General features: G+C 44.8%; 1 protein-coding gene across 4 annotated transcripts in view; it reads left to right on the top strand.

Moving 5' to 3' along the window:
- Window positions 1-21,487, top strand: part of RIF1 (replication timing regulatory factor 1) — a 38,845-nt gene that overhangs the window by 2,600 nt on the left and 14,758 nt on the right. For 3 of the 4 annotated variants that reach the window (XM_062004814.1, XM_062004813.1, XM_062004812.1), the window contains exons 4-20: window positions 1,536-1,666; window positions 2,094-2,188; window positions 6,079-6,268; window positions 9,190-9,282; window positions 9,372-9,510; window positions 10,803-10,954; window positions 11,700-11,820; window positions 12,602-12,775; window positions 13,024-13,134; window positions 13,369-13,431; window positions 15,272-15,372; window positions 15,486-15,572; window positions 17,787-17,860; window positions 17,976-18,156; window positions 19,486-19,593; window positions 19,823-19,972; window positions 21,267-21,366. In XM_062004814.1, the coding sequence (XP_061860798.1) occupies window positions 1,536-1,666; window positions 2,094-2,188; window positions 6,079-6,268; window positions 9,190-9,282; window positions 9,372-9,510; window positions 10,803-10,954; window positions 11,700-11,820; window positions 12,602-12,775; window positions 13,024-13,134; window positions 13,369-13,431; window positions 15,272-15,372; window positions 15,486-15,572; window positions 17,787-17,860; window positions 17,976-18,156; window positions 19,486-19,593; window positions 19,823-19,972; window positions 21,267-21,366 (2,070 nt within the window). Of the gene's footprint in view, window positions 1-1,535; window positions 1,667-2,093; window positions 2,189-6,078; window positions 6,269-9,189; window positions 9,283-9,371; window positions 9,511-10,802; window positions 10,955-11,699; window positions 11,821-12,601; window positions 12,776-13,023; window positions 13,135-13,368; window positions 13,432-15,271; window positions 15,373-15,485; window positions 15,573-17,786; window positions 17,861-17,975; window positions 18,157-19,485; window positions 19,594-19,822; window positions 19,973-21,266; window positions 21,367-21,487 lie in introns of those variants that run through there. The other variant, XM_062004815.1, reaches the window with a different exon arrangement.

The following is a 21,487-nucleotide window of genomic DNA, read 5'->3' as shown; positions in this document are numbered from 1 at the left end:
ATGCTTTAATTTTGACAAAGCTAAGTGATGCAGTGGTTTTGTCTCTGGTGTAAGCAGTTTGCTCCATCACGTACCAAAAAGTGTCTTTTGTTGTTTTTTCCGATGCTGTTATCCTAATAATGTTTCACTACCTCCTAGTTTCATGAAATGCTTTGGTAGCAGTTAGGTACTGTGATTAGTCAATCAAAAAAGATGTCCAAGGGGGAAAACAGCAAAGAGTGCTTTTTTGTTTGTAACATTTGAGTATGCACAGTAGTGCTTTTCAGTGTTTTCCAGCCTTTATCTGGTAATTCCTGGTTGTTACATTAAATCATAACATGGTTTGCTTTGGAAGAGACCTTTAAAGGTCATCTAGTCCCACCTCAAATGTAGTGCTGGTAAACATTTAAACCTGTCAAGTAATCCAAAGTGCTGAATCCCTTTAAAAAAAGGATTTGCTGTTGAGAACTTGAGGCCATGCACAAAGGTAAAACCACTGGATTTTGGTCATAGAGGGCAGCTAATGTCCATGTTACACGTTGCAGGGTGAGGTGCATCCACTGTTCTGTGCCAGCTCCATCCATGTGTGTGTGAGGTGTTGTGCTGGGAGAAGGTGGTTAAGCTCTAAGCTTGCCTTTTGTTGGCACACGAGGGGATGTGTTGTGCTTTGGCTGTTGTGTGTTACCTTGGTGGTGCTGGAGTCTGTAATGACTCTTCCAATGGGAAGAAGAAATGGTGTGCTGTCAGTTTCTCCTGAGAAGTGTTACAAACTCGTGTTAAAACACTCTGGAATGGCCTTTATTAGTGAGAACTTAACCTTGGGCAAGACTGAGCCAAATCATACGTGTGATGTGCAGAGAGCCCTTTTTTATATGACTCTGCCATTCTGTATACTGGAATTGGTTTTTCGAGCACTTCTACTCAGTCCTTCAGCATGTCCTGCTGTCCTAGTCAAAGTTTTGCCTGATTTCCCATGGGGATGAGGCATCTGTAATAAGGTCTATATGGTGCTTTTCCTTTTGCCCATAACTCCAGTTGATAAATTACTGTCCATTTTGTTAAGAGTGTCAGGCTTCAGTAGTAATTCCTGCAAACAGTGGATATTGAGGGAGAGAGAGAGCAAAAAGCATATGTGCTCTTGGAGGGCTGTGTGTGAGTTTCTTTGGTTGTGAGGTCACTTACCCCCAGAGCTCAAACATCTAAGAAATCAGACTTCATTAGTTTAGAATTGTACAGGAATACATGATTTCCCCATCTGTCTTCCTCTTTGCATGCAAGCCCTACATTAGCCCTATTCCTTTTTGTGTGATAAGCTTACTGTTATCTCAGTTACAGCTTTACCCCCCTCTCCCATAAAAAGCCTCTTGTAGAGCCTCCAGTGAGTTCCTTTATGTGGTTACAGCAGTGACACTGACCAAAGTGCTGCTAAATGCATTTGAAGTACAAAAAGCTTTGAAGAGCTGTGAATTTAATCCTTAGCTTTGGTGTTTTTAGGTAAAACTGTCTCCTAGTTTTATCATAAACAGAATCTTGAGTGGTGTGCATTCTGCTTTCAGCAACTGAAGTACACGACTTGCTTTCAACGGTGAACAGCGTTGCTGTCAGAACTTCAGACAAAAACACTCGCACTCGGGCACTTTGGGTGATCTCCAAGCAGGCATTTCCTCCTGAAGTTGTTAAAAAAGAGGTAAGTGGCCTCAGTTTGGGGTTTTTGTGTGGCCTGATTTCCTAGGGAGACGAGGCTTGTGCCTCTTGGTCACTCATCACTCAAGCTTTTGAATCTGAAGGCCGTTCTCTGTCAAATTTCACAGGCAAGTACAGGGCCCAAGTTCTTGCAAACATTAAGGGCAACTACAGAGGGAAAAGAGACAGTAAAGTATTGCTTCTCTTGAGGGAGAAGTTCCACTGTGAGTGATTGTTAGATACCAGTGAAGCAGGGTAGGGAAAGAAATGTGAATGGTGCAGTTGGGTCAGAGCTCTAAGCTTAGAACTAGACTGAGCATAATCCAGACACAAGGCACAGTCCTGGGAAACAAAATGCCATAATTCTAGCTCTTGATGGAAATATTTGTACTCAAGTACTCACTCTTATGTTTTTCTCTTTATTTCCTCAGGTGTCCAATATTATTTCTACCCTGGAAACAATCCTCACGAAAGGAGATGTGCAGTCTATGGTGGTTGAGTACGAAGCACTAAATGTTATCATACGGTACGTGCACTGTGGTCTTCAGGTGTTAAAACAGACAATGAGGTGTTTGGGGGGAAAAAGTGGAGTTCCACAGGGATTGGTTCTGGGGCCAGTCTTGTTCAACATGCACAATGGATGAGGGGACAGAGTGTACCCTCAGCGAGTTTGCTGATGGCACCAGGACTGGCTGATTCCCCAGAGGCTGTGCTGCCATTCAGTGGGATCTCAACCGGCTGGGGAGTTGGGCAGAGAGGAACCTCCTGAGGTTCAAGGGCAAGTGCAGAGTCCTGCATCTGGGAAGGAACAGCCCCATGCACCAGGACAGGCTGGGGGTGACCTGCTGGAGAGCAGCTCTGCAGAGAGAGACCTGGGAGTGCTGGTTGATAATAACCAACCATGAGCCAGAAATGTGCTCTTGTGGCCAAGCAGGCCAATGGCAACCTGGGATGCATCAAGAAGAGTGTGGGCAACAGGTCAAGGGAGGTTCTGCTCCCCCTCTACTCTGCCCTGCTGAGGCCTCATCTGGAGTCCTGTGTCCAGTTCTGGGCTCCTCAGCTCAAAAGGGACAGGGAACTGCTGGAGAGAGTCCAGCACAGGGCCACCAAGATTATCAGGGGACTGGAGCATCTTCCTAATGAGGAAAGGCTGCGGGACCTGGGGCTGTTCAGTCTGGAGGAGACTGAGGGGAGATGTCATTAGTATTTACAAATATCTAGATGTCAGGAGGTTGGGGCATCCCATTTTTCTATAGTAGCCAGCAACAGGACAAGGGATGATGGAATGAAGCTGGAACACAAAAATTCCACTTAAACACAAGCGAGGGAGCCCTGGCCCAGGCTGCCCAGGGAGGGTGTGAAGGCTCCTTCCTTGGAACTGGACAGGAAAGAGAGAAATGAAACGAGCGGCTTGTGAGCTGAGCTGAGGACGGAGAGATCACTCGGCAATGAGCGTCATGGGCAGAAGAGGCTCAGCTTAGGGAGAAAAAGGTTTGATTTATTAAAGGAACAATAAGAGCAGGGAGATGAGAAATAAAACTGAATCTTAAAAACACCTCCCCTCCACCTCTCCTCTTCCTGGGACTCTGCTTCCTTCCCTCTGGGCAGCGCAGGGGATGGGGGTTGGGGTCAGTTCTTTACAGATGGACTTTGCTGCTGCTTCTTCTCGGGGAGAGGCCTCCTCACACTTCCTACTGCTACACTGTGGGGTCCCTCCCACAGGAGACAGTCCCTCACCAACTGCTCCAGTGGCTCCTTCCCATGGGCTGCAGCTCCTCACACCCTGCTCCAGCCTGGGGCCTGCGACGGGGGCAGCTCCTCACACCCTGCCCCAGCGTGGGTCACCCACCAGGAGAACAGTCCTTCAGGGACAGGCTGCTCCAGCCTGGGGCCCTCACAGGGTCACAAGTCCTGACAGCAAACCTGCTCTGGCCTGGGGCTCCTCTCTCCCCACAGACTCCCAGGTCCTGCCAGGAGCTTGCTCCAGGGTGAGCTTCCCACGCAGTCACAGCCTCCTTCAGGCATCCACCCGCTGCGGTGTGGGCTCCTCCACGGGCTGCCAGTGGCTCTCTGCTCCCAGGTGGCTTCCATGGGCTGCAGGGGGACAACCTGCTTTACCATGGGCTGCAGCACAGCTCACAGGGCAGTCTTCCAGGGCCTAAGCACCCTCCTCCTTCTCCACCGACCTTGTTGTCTGCAGAGACATTTTTGCATCTCACTCCCTGTTACTGCTGCAGTTTTGCAACTGCACAACAATATCTTCACTGATCTGTTATTCACAGAGCTGTTACCTCAGTCACTAATTGGCCAGGCCTGGGTCAGGTGAACGGTCCAGCTTAGAACTGACTGGCCCTAACCCTATGGGCTACAGGCAAAGCTTCTGGCAGCTCTTTGTTTAAAGAAGCCACCCCTGTAGCCCTCCTGCTACCAAAAACCTGCCCCAGGCAAAACCACTGCAATACATTTATTAAAAAGAATGAAGTTGCCCTTAAGAGCAAAGAGTTGTCCCAGAAGGTAATCTTTTAAACAAGTACTGATTGACAGCAGTGGTAAGACAGTGCTCTTGCTCAGAAGTTAGGCTGCTGGCAGGTGTAATGGAAAACACTGAAGCAATTCTTGTCCTCTGGGTTTCGTAAAACTATTTGCAAGGCAGCAATTGTTAGTACAGCAAGGCCTTGGTCAGCTGTGGTGCTGGGGATTTGACATGTGTGTGCCAGAGAGCACACTAGCAAAATTCCATCACTTGGAGATAAGTTGGTTCCTGCAGGCAGCTTTGTGTATACACTGAGTGCTCCTGCTTCTAAAAGTCATGGAACCATAGCCTGGTTTCAGCTGGCAGAGCCCTTTAAGCTCATGGAGTGCAGCCTCTGTCCCAGCTCCATCACCCACCAGCCCATTGCCCTCAGTGCAACACCCACCTGGCTCTGAAACCCCTCCAGGGACGGTGACTCCAGCAGCTCCCTGGGCAGCCCCTTCCAATGCCTGACAGCCCTGGCAGCAAAGAAATTCCTCCTCACATCCAGCCTGAACCTCCCCTGCTGCAACTTGAGGCAGTTTCCTCTTGATCTATTGCTTGTTACCAGGGAGAACAGACCCACCCCCACCTGGCTGCAGCTGCCTTTCAGGTAGTTGCAGAGAGTGAGAAGGTCTCCCCTGAGCCTTCTTTTCTCCAGGTTCAACAGCCCCAGATCCCTCAGCCCTTCCTCATCAGAGATATGCTTCAAATCCTTTCCTAGCTTGGTAGCCCACCTCAGGATCCTCTCCAGCACCTCCACGTCCTTCTTGTAGAGAGGGACCCAGAACTTGCCACACTGTTTAAAGTTGCAGCCTCACCAAGACTGAGACCAGGTGAATGATCACCTCCCTACTCCCACTGACAGCGCTGTTCCAGATCCAAGCTAGGATGCCACTGGCCGCCTTGGCCATCTGGGCACACTACTGGCTCATGTTCAGCTGCTGTTAACAAACACTGCCAGGTCCCTCTGTGCAGCCCTGCAAACCCTCTCCAGCCTGTAGCCCTGCTGGGGGGTTTTGTGGCCCAAGGGCAGGACCCAGCACTTGACCTTTTTGAAACTCATGGCATTGACCTTGGCCCAGCCATCCAGCCTATCTAGATCTGTCTGTAAAGCTTCCTTACCCTCAAGCAGCCAACGCTTCTACCCAGCTTGGTGTCATCTGCAAACTTCCTAAGGGTGCACTCTGTTCCCTCATCCAGATCATTAACAAAGGTGTTAAAACAGGAGTGGGCCCAGCACTGAGCCCTGGGGGACACCACTTGTGACTGACTGCCAACTGGATTTATCTCCATTGACCATGACTCTTTAGACTCTTGTTGGCTTCTGTGTGGGATGGTGTAAACACATGGAATTGTTTGTCAGGCTGTGCTCTAACAGCTCAGTAATAGAGGGATAAGATAAGAAGTCTGAGTAGAGCAGTGCACATCTGGTGTGTGCAGACCTGTGCTACTTGAGGCTTCAGGTTGTTTTCCAAAAGCAGGCATTGTTTGCAGCACACGTGGCCTGCTGGAGCTGGGCTACAGGAACATGTAGGGGATGTTTAATATGTAAACTTTGCATTTGGTCAGGGTTAAGGAGATGATGGTGTGTTTCCTTTAGGCTCTCAAATCAGCTCTTTTGACCGAAAGGTTGTGACAGAGTGGAAAGGACAAGTGTAAACATCATTCTGTTCTGCTTCTGGAGATGTTTGTCTGAAATAAGACTTCAGCATTGCAGTTTCAAGTACACTGTCAAAATACCATTGTTTAGAAAAAGAAAACAGTTTAGAATGGCTTTTCTGTGCATCATCTGTTGAAGTAGGAGCACTGATTGACAATACTAAGATCATCTTTGAGTGGCTGAGCAAAATGTGTCAGAGATTCATAATACTTCTCTTTGGGGTTGTTTTTGTTTGATCTAGCTTAATGGAGCAAACTCCAGCCCAGATGGGAGAAGAGGCTGTGAGGTGGGCAAAACTGATCCTTCCTCTGGTGGTCCATTCAGCCCATAAAGTGCAGCTGCGAGGTGCCACAGCCCTGGAGATGGGGATGCCACTGCTCCTCCAGAAACAGCCCGAGGTGGCGGCTGTCACCGAGCACCTCATGACCTCAGTAAGTGCAAATGCTGGGCCTGATTTTTTTCCTAGAACCATCAGGAACAGTAATTGGGCTTGGTGGTGGGGGGTTAAAAATAGTACTTCCAGTCTAAATAATGGTGGCAAGAAGCTACTGTGCATTGACAGAAAAGTTAATGTGACAGCAACGTAAATACACTGGGGAAAAGGGTAAATTTGAGTTTCTGACAAGAAGTGTTGGTCAGGAAAAGAACTTACTGGTTTTAAATGAGCTGTAAGTACCTCCTCTGTTAGCATTAACTCACAAATGTAACTCAACTTTTGTCTCTTGAAGAGAACTTGCTTACTGAGCTAAAGGCAGCAGGAATTGGTGTGTCTGTAGCTCACATCATCATATAGCTTAGGTCTCTTCCTACCCAAAACAGGGCCAGCCTTAAGGTAGAGGCCAGGTTGCTCAGGGCCTGAACCACTTGAAGTCTGAGTATGGGTGGTCCATTTAAAGAACAGAAGTTCTGCAACCCATCTGGGCAACTTATTGCAGTGCTTAACACCCTCATTGTCTTCTTGAAACTTGTCTATTGCCTCCAGTCCTTCCTTTCAGTACTTCTCTGAAGCATCTGACTTCTCCCTTATCCAGCTATAAGTAGTGGAAATTCTCTTCTCTCCCACCCCAAGCTAAACAAGCCTAGCTCCTGTCATAATCTCTGTCCTCTAACCACCTTAGTGGTGCCTCTCTGCTCACTTCACACCACTTTGCCAGTAGCTGTGGTACGTTGATGCCTAAAGTCTAGTGCAGTGTTCCAGAGCTGGTCTGATGAGTAGCAGGTTAGAGGGATGTCGTTTAACCCCAGCCAGCAGCCTAACACCATGCAGCTGCTTGCTCAGACTCCCACAGTGGGGTGGGGGAGAGAGTTGGAAAAGAAGTGAAACTCATGGGTTGAGACCAAAGCAGTTTAATAGGACACGAAGAAAATAGCAATGATAACAGTAACAATAATGATGGAATTACAATATACAGAACAAGTGATGCACAGTGCAGTTGCTCACCACTTGCTGACTGATGCCCAGCCAGTTCCTGAGCAACAGCTCCCAGTTTCTATACTGGGCATGATGTCCTATGGTATGGAATAGCCCTCTGACCAGTTTGTGCTGGCCATCCTGGCTGTGTCCCATCCCAGCTTGTGCCCCTCCAGCCTTCTTGCTGGCAGGGTGTGTGAAGCTCAAAAGTCCTTGACTTTAGTACTGACACTACTTAGCAACAACTGAAAACATCCAAGTGCTATCAGCTACTCTCATAGTAAATCCAAAACACAGCACTGTACCAGATACAAGGAAGGAAGTTAACTCTGTCCCAGCTGAAATGAGGACAGGGAGGCAGTTCTCTTGTTTGCCATGCTTTTGCTAGCACAGGCCAGCATGCAGTAACACATTCCTGACATCCTTAGCATTTGTGTCCCCCACCTCTCTCTCTGCTGAGGTGTTACATAGCCTGTGAGCCCTCAGTGGGCACCAGTGCACAGGGTTCATCTGTCCCAGCTGCAGGACTTTGCCTTTGTGCTCTGTCCTCTAGTCAATGCTTTGAGGGTGTTAAATTGCATCAGCCCCTGTCAACCCTATGTAAACCACATCCATAACCTGTGCTATGAAGTGTTGATGACCAACCTTTGAGCTAGCACTCCAGCCCTACACACACCTTGTCATCTGGCTAACTGGTTTGCATCTCCCCAGCTGGCCTCTAGGACACTAGAGAAGACTGTGTCAAAAGCATTGTTGAAGGTGGAGTGCAGAACTCCTTGCACCTGTAAACCCAGGCATTTCCTCAGAGCAGCCACTCAGATTGGAGAAGCAGGTTTTGCTGGCTGTTTGTAAGGTCCTTGAAGTGGTGATTTGCTCCATAACCTTTCCAGGCACAGGAGTGAAACTAGCTAGTTCTCATTCTCCAGGTCCTCTCTTTTGCAGGCTGGTGAATTTGTTGGGAGTGGGATTTCCCTTGGTTCTTGTTGGAAGCTGGCATAAAATTTGTCTTGCCTTACCCATTACTGGGGCTTTCAACCAGTTGAAGTGACATCTCAAGAAGTAATAGTGTGGCCTTGTTGTGTCCTTGGCCTCCTCCTTCAGCAGCTTTGCATACACTCTATAGAGTTTGATCCATTTGTATACGTCGAGTTTACTTGAGTGGTTCCCAACTCGGTTCTCTACCACAGGTAATGCTTGTGTGCCCAGCAACAAAGGCAATGGGAGACAGACATTGAGATCATAGAATCACAGAATGATAAGGGTTGGAAGGGACCTTTGGAGATCATCTAGTCCAACCCTGCCAAAGCAGATCCCACCTAGATCAGGTCACACAGGCTGATGTGGAGAGAGGAAGGAGCATTGAGTACCTCAGCATTTTCCACGTCCACTGCAAGATTCCCTACCCTATTCAGCAACCCTTGCTATTTTGTTGAAGCTTTTTGTGTTGCCCTTTGCTTCCAGAACTGTAAGCTTATTGATTTCCCCTATTTGCTGCTGAAGTTAAGTATGTTTTACAATAAAACCTAAACAAACAAGGTGCATTTAGCATCACAGTGTGGTTTAGAATCAGAGAATCATTTCAAATGGGAGACACCTTTAAGATCATGTCCCAGCTTTGTCACTCCAGGCTAGCAGTACTTAAGGAAATGGGTTTTGATTTGTTGGTTGCCACTCTCAGGATAATTCAAACCAACCAGAAGCTTCAACTAAGGTGGTAAAGGTGTGGTAGCAACATTTGACTGATTGACCAGCAAATGCTGTCTAATACAGAGATAAATCCTTCTGATCTGGAAATACCATAGTTCCAGGTTAGTCATGTGTGCAGATATTGGTATGAGTGCATAGTTTTCAGCATATTTGGATGTATTTCTTGTAGCAGTGATGTTTCTTTCTTGTAGCAGTGGTGATTCTTGTAGCAATGATGTTTCTTTCTCTCTGCAGAAGTTAATTTCAGAACTCCAGAAGTTGTTTTCTACAAAAAACGAGACTTATGTATTAAAATTATGGCCACTGTTTGTCAAATTACTTGGCAAGGTAAGCACTAAGTTTTGCAGTCAAGGATCTCTAGGGAAGGGATTTTTGACAACATAAACATCTTCATTCTGAACTTCTTTTCTCTCCAGACTCTGCACCGTAGTGGCAGTTTTATCAACTCATTGCTGCAACTGGAGGAACTGGGATTTCGTAGTGGCTCACCAGTGGTAAAGAAAATAGCCTTCATTGCATGGAAGAGTCTAATAGATAATTTTGCACTAAATCCAGGTAGATTAAAAAAGTGAACTCGAATTGTTTTGATTACTACCACTTTAGATAACTGGAGGAGAGTGTTGTAATAGCCAGCACTGTGGTTTGTGCCACTGGATATACACATGGTACATCTGTGGTCTATACATAGTGGTATATACTCTGTGTGGATACAAGTCAGATTCACCTGGCTGGTTTGATTTGTTTGGGCTTTATTGGGTTTTTTGGTTCTGTTTTTTCAGGAGGAGTGACAGTTTGATTAGTAGTTCTAGCTTAATTTTTCTGCCAGGAGAAATGAGTAGAATAGAGTTACCAAACCTTAGGTTTGCAATGCTGTAATTGATCCAAACAGCAGTGAAACAGAGAAGCAAACGTTCTGTAGATCTTACTTTGGACTGTGGGGATTGATTGGAGAGGAGCAATGCTTCAGGGATTCTAGAGGTGTTAAAAAGAAGTTGCTCTAATGGTATAACTGAGACCTGAACAAGTGTTCTGAGTGTAGCCTGTGTGGAAACACACGATACTTGTTTTTTACCTCATGGCTTGAAGAGAAAGCAAAATGTGCTGTTTCTAAGTTCAGCTCAACTTAACTCAAAGCCACATTTCAGTGTCTTTCTTATCTGGCCATTTGCTCTGATCCTTGTTTCTCATAAATTGATTAACAAAGGATTTGATTCTGTTAGAAGATAAAATCCATGGCATGCTTGGTGCTGGTTGGTTGTGTGTCCTGATAGCCAGTGAGGTCTGCCAGCTGCAAAAGCATTTGCTGTCAGCAGTGCCAGATGAGCTGCAGGTGGGTAGGATCTGATGCTGCTGAGCTGACTAAAAGGTTTTCTCTTCTTTGAACACTTGCTTGGACGAACAAACTTCTGTCCAGACATGCTGTGCTCTTTCTACTTCAGTGGTAAATGATCACTTGGAGCCTCAGAATAGTGTATGTGAGATCCTTCATTCTCATCCAGTGGTGATGCATACATGAAGTGGTTGGGGTTTGCTTTGCTGTTGCATCTAGGAGCCTTTAATGCATCAGACGGGTGAATTTCCTTCTGTTTGTGTTGCTATGCAGTAGATTTCAGTCTTGATATTGGAAAGCAATACCTGCTGTTCCCAGGGCTGTTCTAGACAACAATTAGAGCAGTAAAATAGTCAAAAAGGTCAGTGGATTTAATACCTAAGTTTTGCAAACTGTCATTCATAGATTTTAAGGTAAAATATATCAGGAAAAAACTATTGGTTTAAAAAAAGGTCCTTTTTCTTGTGATTTTAATTACTTGGGTTACTTAAAAATATGCTGTTTTCTGGTCTTCCAGATATTCTGTGCAGTGCTAAAAGGCTGAAATTGCTCATGCAGCCACTGAGCTCAATCCATGTGAGGACAGAGGCTCTGGCACTGACAAAACTGGAGGTCTGGTGGTATTTACTCATGAGACTGGGACCTCAGCTGCCTGCAAACTTTGAACAGGTAACCCAGCTGAAAATAAGAGAGCAATCACTAAGCCCACGTTGAGTGTGTGATGCTAAGTAACTTACTTGCTGTAACTTACTCTGTACCTGCTTTGTCCTTCCTGGCCTATTAAAAGGAACCAAATGTGATTGTGTGCTCTGTGTGTGTGATATATAGCAGGAATGCTTGGGACTAGGTGTACAGTCTGTTTCAAGTTCCAGATATCAGGGCAAAGCTGCATCACATGAAAGCATCTCCAGTGAGTGAAAATCCCCAGTGGGTGCACAGCAAGAGTAAACACAAGCACATCCTGTAAGGACTGCTGTGTCCTCTCACTGCACAAGTGTATGCTTTGGGAAGTCTGCCATAGGAAAATGTACTGAAAAGATGCCAGAAGACTTAGATGTACAGGGAGAAAACCAGTCAGGATGTTTTCATTGCTACTCAATGTTTTAGCTGCAATGAAAATGGCGTTTTTATTTGGCTTCTGAATTAAACTTCAGGATGGGAGTAAAGAAAAGAATGTACCTTTTCTGATTTGGTGCAGTCAGAATGTTGCAACAGGAGTTTTTGCTCAGTCTAGCCATTTGTAGTTCATGTGTCTTTTATACAGCAGCTGAAAAATACTGGTGTGAGTCCCTGGAAATTCTGAAACAACTGATGCTGTGAACAGCAGCGGAGTCTGTGGGGTCTGAAATGCTTCTTTGTTACTTCTGGTTTTCTGTGTCATACCTGTTTTCACAGAGGTTTGATGTCTTTGCAGGTGTGTGTACCATTAATCCAAAGTACTCTGAGTGTCGATTCTTCTGCTGCATTGCAAGGAACTCCCTCCCGTCTGCCAGCCAACCAAAGTTTAGTCTCAGCAACCCCTGCACAGAAACCAGGTATTAAAGTCCAGGCCCGTTTCCAGCTGTATTCCTGATGCACCAAGCAATCTCTTCTATTTGCTCATGTTTATGCATTTTTATTTGCTGTGTGTTGTTATTGAAAACTCTTTTTGCTGTATGTTCATTGGAGAGCTCAGAGGCTTCCCTTGGTTGAAAGGAGGCTGTTGTAGCACTTAAGGTGTAGAAAGTTGTGCTAATCCTGTTAAGGACCAGTTGTAAGTGTCTTGATCCATGTTCTGTTTTAGAAGGAAGCTTTGGTTTGGAACTTAGTTTTTCTTACCTAAGTAGCACATGTATGAATGGATTGCATTCTAGTTTCCAGAGCACTTTTAGTTTGTGCCTGAGTAATAACCCAGTGATTGTGATACATCTGTAATTCTGGTACTATAAGTACATGTGGCATCACATCTGCTCGAGCTTTACGTCAGGATGCCTGAGATGAGAAACTGTCTTTGCTCTGTGTGGAAAGCCTAGCATTCACAGCTTGTGTACTTTCAGACTGCTTTATATAGAAGCCTCAGGTACATTGTGGACTTGTCCTAAATGTGTAGATCTTCCTCTGGAATCTTGTACTTCCAAAATCTATTGTTATGACTGTGATGTTCAGCTTTACTTGGTAGGAGTGTGTGCCAGCTATCTGGCTGGCTGTTAGAAGGCCCTGTTAGCCAACACTATTCTAGGAGTTGCTTCATGTTAACTTAGGGATCTTGCTCTGTTGTGTCATTCCTTGGTTGCAGGCAAAACCTGAGACAAGGTATTTTTTCCTCCTCTCACTTAGGTCCTTTCCCATTTGCAAGTCCAGTCACACCAAGGATGAACTTGAATTCCAGTACAGCAGGAGTGGTGGCGATTCCTTCCATCCAGCTGTTGGGAATTGAAATGCTGCTTCACTTCTTGATGGGACCTGAAGTTTTAGATTTTGCTAAGCAAAACAAACTTGTACTAAGTTTAGGTACAGGAGCTGTATCTTTTTTAAAGTGCTTTTGCATAACTAAATTGCCAGTTGTGTTAGGTTTAAAGATGTCTGTTAGCATGAAATGCTTGAAGCATTTAAAGCTGTTAGCTGTCACCATTAATAGTACAAGTTTTTATGTTAAATGCTGTAAGTGCACATGTATACTTGATTATTTTTAAGGCTTATCTTACCTGTAGACTGCAAAATAACAGATTGATGGAACATGTTTGTTTTTGTTCTCCTAGAGCCTCTGCAGAACCCTCTGATCAGTAGCCCTTCTTTTTTTTGTAAGCATGCCAGCACACTTATCAATGCAGTTCAGGATGGCTTTATTGCAATTGGAAAAGAAGTTCCTGGTAAGAATTTAGGGGTGAAAATTGATTTCTTTTCTGGAAAACAAAGTGGGTGAGGGAAACAGAAGAACCACTATCTGTCGTATTCCAGTGTTACGTGGCCTGACTTGGTTTGAAAGCTTATGTCTGTTGTGGCTTCCATCAAAGTCTGTTGTTTAACACAGTTTGTATTTTAACTGCCACTTTCTTTAGTGATTTTTATCACAGACTGAATACAAATATTGTGCTGTCTTGTAGATTGTATGCTGAATGTTATATGGAAGGACATAAATGGATATGTAAAAACAGCTACTGAATCAGGTAAGAAGTGTATTTCCCTTTTCTTTCTCATTGCTGGGCAGTGCTGCAGATAAGTGGTTTGGGTTGCTTAGAGAAACAGTGTCAAAGCTGTTGGCAAAGTGACAATGGGAATTAGTAAGCTTAATAAAGTTGAATGGCAAGGTTCACTCTGTTGCTTACTACATGGAAGAAATGTACAAAGGGAAACGGAGTTAGAATTGAGCTGGAATGATTTACAAAGGGGCTGGAGATGCAAAGGCTAAGGGAGACCTTCCCACTGAGTCACGAGGTTCAGAGCAGACCCCCTTGCTTTCTATACTCCTGTTGGAGCCTAGCAATGGCTAAGTTCAGTCTTAGTCCCAGACTTGTTCAACAGCTTATGTCTCATGGACTTGGCTATGTGGATTTCATCACTGTTATTTCAGTGTGTTGTCACATACTGAGGATCTGTTCTGGATTAAGGGGTCTCTGCCTTGGGTAAGGAAGGATCTCATAGTCTGGGGGAAGGAACCTCAGACCTTGAGAGGTGTGTTCAAGGGTGGAGTTGCTTGGCATGCAGTCCAGGCGCAAGTTAGAGAAAGCTCCAGTAGGGCTGATCTTGTGATCTGTTACTAGTAGAAGATCTGTGCCTCAAGGAGCAGCCTTCAGAGGTGTTGCAGCTCAAGGGGAGGTCACTGCCATACAGCCAGGCTGCAGAGCAGGCAGAGCTCACCAGAGGCTCACTGAGGCTGCCACTTCTGGGACAGAGTGGCTGGCTTCTAGTCAAACCACATACAATGGGAGAGATGTGCACCAGGCTCATGGTAGACAAGACCTTCTTTGATCCTCAGTAATGAGTCTTGGAAACACCTCCCTCTATTGATGTGTTAGTGGCATGATCAGTGATCCAAGCTCATGTGCTGGGTCACTCTGCTCCTCCCTGGGTTTCCTAGGGGAGTCCTTGGCCCTGCTGTGGCTGAGGCTTTTACCTCCTTTGGAGCCTGTACCAAACTGCTGCATCTCTCACACTCAGGTAGAGGGGTTTAAGACTAGACCTTAAGTAGTATTTGCTTCATTGCTGGTAAAACTTGGTTTGGGGCATCAGCAGTAGTGGGACTCTTTGGAAGCAACAACTGCTGTTTTTCCTGATGCCTGCATCTTTGTGTAACATGCAAAATCACAGTGATCTGGTCCAGTGAGGCTTAGAGAAGGCACACTTGCATGAGACTGCAGGTGTATTGCATGTAGCAATAAGAAAGACATGAACACCCTGTAAACTACTTTTCTTGCTGAAGAAATCTTTCCATTTCCCCCCAAAAATAACCCTACCCCAAGTCTTGGTATTGAGACAGTATATTACTCAGATTAGTGTCAAGTTTTTGTTATGTGACTCTGGCTACTCTTTTAAGTTGTATTTCATAGTGAAGTGTAGTGTCTTTACAGCTGTAGAGAAGTCAGTGGTTTCCTGTTCAAACAAAACTCTTCTACTCTGTAATGGCTTTGAGAGTCCAGAATATTCTTAACCTTGAAATCCTCACTGTATTGAAGGATTTAACAGCATAAGAAATCAAGTGCATTGCTTGGATGAATAGTAAATTTCACAGCTTTTTGGTTTTAGTGTGTCAGAGTTAAGGTTGTTACTGATCCAAAGGCATTTCCTCTTTACTAACAGAGCTTGGGGGGTTTCTATTTAGGTTTGAGTTACACTGTTCTTCAGAGCAGAGACCTGGTGTCCCATTTTATCAAGTAGTTGGTATGTGGGTTTAAATAATACACAGGTTTTTTTTGATCTTACAGTACACTCCAGTACTTAAGGTTTGAAGCAGTGGTCAGAGTGAGAATGACTTTGATCTTCCCTGACTGTAAATATGCTTTATTCTAGGAAATAAGAAAGAAAAGCAAGGGGCAGAAATACTGACCATGTTGCTCCAGGCCTTAAAAAACACTGTGAGATCAAATACTCTTCCTGTGCAGAAAATGCTGGTAAGTTGGCTGGGTTTGTCTGTTAATTTTGCTTTTATTTGTGGTGTTACTTGGTCTCTCAGGGAAAAAAACCCAAACTATTTACATACATTTTCTTCTTTTCTGCTCTTTAGTCCCTCATTGATATTACTGTTAAGGAGCTGCCTCCAAAAGTACTGGGATCACCAGCTTATCAGGTTGCTGATATGGATCTGTTAAATGTAAGTCTGACTTCATTCCTCTGTCTTTATGCTGGAGGGTATTAGGATGTCCCGTCTACACAAATGTACACAGCATTTTATAAGTCATGTAGATGATCATCTTATTGTGTGTTGCAGAGTGCAGACTTTGTTTCCAGCACTGACTGCTGATGAGTAATTGAATTGCCTGTAGCTGAAAGGGGACATGCTGAAATTGCTGTAATAGTGCAAGAGGAATTCTCATGGTCAGGTCTTGGTTTAGAATACAGGTTGCAGAGACTTTGCAAAGGGAAATTCAATGCACAGCAACAAAGAAGAGAATATCTTGATAGAAAGCATTATTCAGGGAACATTCAGAAGCCAAGTGAGGAGTACTCTGTTCTGCTTTGGTCCCTAATGAGCCCTAACTGCCATGCTGCACTGTGTTCTGTGTGCTGCAGTGGGAGGGCGACGCAGCTGATGGCAATCTGGAGAGTAAGCACAAGAAATGATCTGTGAGGAAAGGCTGAAATGACACTGATTGTGTTTTATATGTGTGTGTTTTTTTGGAGCAGAATGAGTGGGAGCATCCTACCAGTTATGTTTATTAAAAGTTTAAAAGGTTGTTTAGAGGCTTTTAAAGCTGCAACTTCTGTGTTCTGCAGCAGAAAAACAGCTTTTTAGCTCATGAAAGTAGCAAAACATTTGCATAGCTGACCAGGGAATGCATGGCATTTATTTGGAAGCTTTTAAAAGCAGCCAAATAGCTGTGAGGGAAGACCTAAGCTTAACACGAGTGAACAAATGCTTCAACTCAAGGGTGTAGTTGCAAGACTTTGTCTGCCAGAGCTGACTGAAGAGCTCAGATCTCAAAATTCCTCCCAACTTTCTTTCTCAAGTGTTTTATTTAGATTTGGAGGCCTTTTCTGACCTGAGTACATGAGCCAGAACTCTGTTAGGGCGCTTGAAGTTTTAATTGCCAGCTATGAAATGCATTTGCTTCAATACTTTTAACACTGGCAAACCTGAATGACTTGTGGTGGATTTTAACAGAGGGTATGTGAAAGGTGTCTTGCTGAAACCCTGAAGTAAGCCACTTTCAGGTTGCTCATTCACGTTGCAGGTATCATAATGTACCTTGAATTGCATTATGTGCCCCTGCCTTATTGTGCTGCATGTAAATTCAAAGCAGTAATGACAAAGCACTGTAAAACACAACCTTTCCAACAGGGAAGATGGTTTTTTCTCCAACTATAGTATAACTGGTATGAGCTGGAGCACTGGGATCTGAGGTTTCCAGCTTGCCCTCTAGTTGTACTTTGAAGTCTTAGACACTGTTTGCTAACAAGCCACTTGTAATTGTTGCAAACAAATGTGATGTGAAGAGGATTGCAGAGCTTCCTGAAGAGGGTCATGTCAGACTACTATTCCCACCTCTCTCTCTGAGAGCCTTCTGACTTTTACAGGACTATTATTTGCATGTGTTGTGGACAGCTCTCGTTTGTACTGGGCAAAAACTTAAGACATGATCATATCTTCATCTGACTGTTCCACAGTGTAATGGAAAGTAGCCTTCCACATCTTGGCACCTGTCTTTCATAAGTACTGCCTGACATGGATCCTTGCCTGCAAATCCTAAATGCCAAACAGAAGCAAGTCCTTAGTGGTTTCAGAAATCTCAGGGGCTGTGAGAACTTTCAATCAGTGCTATGGTTGAAAGACTAAAGATTGATGACCTTCCCCAGACTTCAAATGTAAATATCCATCAGACTAACAAGTATCACAGGTGTAATACAGAAGTGCAATCTGGACACATGTTGTTCTATTAGGGGAAAACTTGTGCTGCAGGAAGCACATACAGCAGCAAAGCCCTTCAGACCACTAAAGTTATCCCCAGAGCCAGGAATGCCCCTCTCTGCCATTCTCACTGAAGACACCGCTGCTTTACTCCAGCTTTTTGCTGCTTCCCCTTGTGCAAGTGTACATGTGTATGTACACACACATCTCATATGGCAGTAAAAGCCAGCAGAGTCTCTACTAACAGCCTCATTCAGTTCCTGCTCTGGCAGGGGGGTTGGACTTGATCTTCCAAGGTCCCTTCCAACCCTTAGGATTCTGTGATCCTGTAACTGACGTTTTGGACAACTTTTACCACTTGCAGATTGCTGGCTGTGAGTTACAAGTGACTGTGTTTTAGTGAGGCAACCATTTCATCAGTGCATATGTTGTCTTGACCTCTGGAATTTCTCTTTGAAGGGAACACCAGCTTTGTTCTTGCTTCAGCTGCCATTCCATAATAACCTCCTCAAGTGCTGTGTGACGGATGAGAGGTATGTGGTGGGTGCTGGTTGTTTGTAACGAGCTTCCCACAGAAGCTTCATGGAAGTTTTTCCCCAACTTCAGCTGAAAAGAAGAGTCTCTTACCTATTTCTCTTTCTTCCCCAGATTCTTTGTAATCCTGGAAACACTCGTGGGTTATGTTTTGTCTGGGCCTACGTCCCCCCTGGCTTTCAGCGAGTCTGTGATCTCCATTATTCACCAGCATGCAAAGCAAGTGGAGAATAAGGAGCATCTGTGGAGAATGTGGAGTATTATTGTTAATCCACTGACTGAATGGATTAATCAGGTATAGTGGCTTTTTATTCTCTTCCTCATCTCCCCTCAAAAAAGACAGCAAAGCTTTGTGCTGATCTCTTATGTTCATGTTATCAGGGATTGGATGTCTTGAACTAACAGTAATATGATATAAACCTTGGTGGTATCTGTGAAACAAGAAGGTGAGCTGCGTTTATAAAAGGTCCCTAACTGGGGTGTGAACCTTTGCAGTGAGGTGGGATGAAGAATGGTGGTGGGCTGATGATCCAGAGCAGGACTTAGAGTGGATGCAGTCAATAAGAACGAGCACTTTTGAGTACAGAGTCTGCTATAGCATTGGGAATGTCTTTCCCCCTTTTTAAGATTATAAACACATTTACAGATGTAGTTGAGACCATTGCTGCTACAAAGGGTGGAAACCTGCCCTCCAGGACCTCTTAACTTTTAAATACTAGGAGACTTGTTTGCTTTATGTGAAAATGCCCTAAATGGCAAGTTGGGACATGGTAGAACATGGCTTCTTATTAATGTTAGACTCCTGGATGGGAAGCCCTAGTGAAAGCCATAGAAACTGGAAGGTTCAACAGATTCCTTACTAGAGGCACACTGGCTAGTGTAGCAGTTGTTGAGATAATCAACAGCAATCACAGACTCTCAAGGGCTGGAAGGGACCTGCAAAGTTCACCCAGTGCAACCCCCCTGCCAGAGCAGCACCACCTAGAGCAGGGCACACAGGAGCTCACCCAGCTGGGTTGGAATGTCTCCAGAGAAGGAGACTCCACAGCCCATCTGGGCAGCCCCTGCCAGTGCTCCCTCACCTCAACAGGTAAGAAGCTTTTCCTCATGTTTCTTTGGAACCTCTTCTGTTCCAGCTTGTCCCCGTTGCCCCTTGTCCTGTCATTGGCCATCCCTGAGCACAGCCTGGCTCCAGCCTCCTCACACCTACCCTTTATGGGTTTGTAACCATGAAATGAGGTCACCTCTCAGTCTCCTCCAAGCTCCAGAGTCCCAGCTCCCTCAGCCTTTCATCACATAGTCATTAGGTCTAAAAATCTTAGAGTTGATGAAGAAAGGTGCTTTAGGTGGATTGTCATCATACTGCAACTGAAAAACAACCACAAGACACTTTGTAACCAGTTGTGCTTGAGGTTAAGTTGCAATTCAGCAACAGTGCTTTTTGTTTCTGAACAGCAGCATCAGCTTGAACTCTTGAAGGGAGTGGGAGCAGCTCCATTTCAAAATGCCACTGTCAGTGGAGCTGGCCCAGATCTTTTGCACAAAGGAGGTGTATTCAGAGCAGCCTTATTGCTCAGCCAAGTTTTGCAGCTTTGTTGACCAGAAAATTGTTTTCTCGTTGCAGACTAATGAGGTAAATCAGGGGGATGCACTGGAACACAACTTCAGTGCTGTTTATAGTGCCTTGCTGCTCCCAGTGTCTCACATCTTCCCCATTCAGGAGTTTCCACAGGTAAGGGTGAAAGCAGAGTCACGTTGGTTAGAAGCACGTGGGGGGTTATGGAAGCAGTGAAGTACTGTCTGGTCATCAGAGCAGAGCTGATCATCAGAGTGGACCACTGCTCCAGGGTTGGGCTTCTTGAGTGACATAGGTTCTGACAGAAGCAGCCAGCTTCAAGCTGAGTTTTTCTCTCTGTGCACAGACACTGGTATTGATAAGCTTTCTCTTTCTGTTGTTAAAGGCCACTATGAAATCCCTGTTGCGCATGTGGTCAGACCTGTACAGAGCCTTTGCTCGCTGTGCTGCCTTAGTTGCAACAGCAGAAGAAAACCTGTGCTGTGAAGAACTTTGTGCCAAAATAATATCTGGGCTAGAAGGTGAAACTCCAGTAGTGAGTATAAACCAGTGATATTGAACTAGATCTTAAATTAGATGTAAGAACTTAGTGTAAACTCGAATGTAGGGCTGTCTGTGACTTGAGTGTTGTGGTTGAGGCTTAAAGCTGTAACACAATCTTTTCCTGACCAGAGCGATCTAGAAATGGTTTGAAACAAGGGAGCAAAATGAATTATAAAGCTTAAGTTTTAAAGTGGCAGTTAAGTAGTCCTTGGATATGTCCTCTAACTGATGTAGTAGCAGTTCAAGGAGTGCCATCATCTTGGTAAATTTGATTTGTTCAGTTGAAATCTGTGTGTGTGTGTGTAAAGTAACTTGAGGTTGAACTATCACATACTTAAAACCAGGCATTCTGATAAGGAAAGTGACTAGAGCTGCACTGTGGCATTCAGAGGGCATAACCTGCCATACTCCTGGCACTGTGAACCTCACACACTGGTTTACTTAGAGCTTTGTAGCACAGAAAGCTTTTGAAGGAGAAAGCCTTTACATTATGTGTCTTTCCCTTTGCAACCTACAATCGTATGTGGAGGTACAGTGTCTGGAGGTGAGCATTAGCTTCAGAACATGACATCCTTCATGCTTCAGAGGCCTGTGGAGAAAAAAAATGCTGTGAAAGGAACAAATAAGAAACAGATGAGAGAGAAAGAAAACTGGGATTTGGAAGTATGAAATGTGGAGGCTAATTTTTGGATGCTGCTGTATCCTGACAGTAAACTGCCGTTTGCAGAGCTTACCCATGATTGAGCAAGCCCAACTGAAACAGTTCAGAGCTTCAGCATGTGACATTGAAACTCATCTTGTTTCTGGCCTGCAGTATCAGTGTTCCTCTGGAAAGCAAGTTTTGTTTAGAAGAATTTGTGATATATTGGAGAAAAAAAAACCCCAAACCACCCTGACCCATCTTTTGTATGTACTGGAAGTGGCTTGTGCTTCCTGAATGTTAGCAGCACCCTTGCTGCTGCCCCTCCAGGGACTCCTCTGAAAATCAGGCTTTGCACAGTGACTGAACTGAAGCACATGCTGACACTGGGTAACATGTTTTACTGGACAGTTAGTGCCCTGAACCTGAAGGCTTTTGATGCATCTTCTTACATCTCACACCTTATACCTGCCTGTTGCTGGTTTTGCTTCTTTAGTGTATATCCTGATGTGTTGTTGGTATGGAATGGGATGATTCCAGCTTCTGTGAATGTGTGTGATTTAAAGTGTTCCCTTACTTGAGCCTTTACCTGATGTTTTCTGTCAGTGTTGCTCTTTTGCTTTGCTGATGATTGTTTCTTCCACAGATGTTTTCAATGATGGATGGTCTTACCCATATTGTATCAGTTATGGTTGACTGCATCAACTTTGCACCATATGGTACTAAATATCAACCAAAAAACAGATGTAAGCAGATACTTTAATAATTGGGGGTTTCTGTTTCTTTTAGAGTTGTAGATGCAGAAGTGGTGGCTCTAGGGTATTGGTCTGTACAGGCTACACACATTAGCTAAGCACTGAAGGGATG

The sequence above is a fragment of the Colius striatus genome, chromosome 11 (genome assembly GCF_028858725.1).
Source record: "Colius striatus isolate bColStr4 chromosome 11, bColStr4.1.hap1, whole genome shotgun sequence".
In the NCBI taxonomy this organism is placed as follows: Eukaryota; Metazoa; Chordata; class Aves; order Coliiformes; family Coliidae; genus Colius; species Colius striatus.
This window is presented reverse-complemented; position numbering and strand designations above follow the sequence as displayed.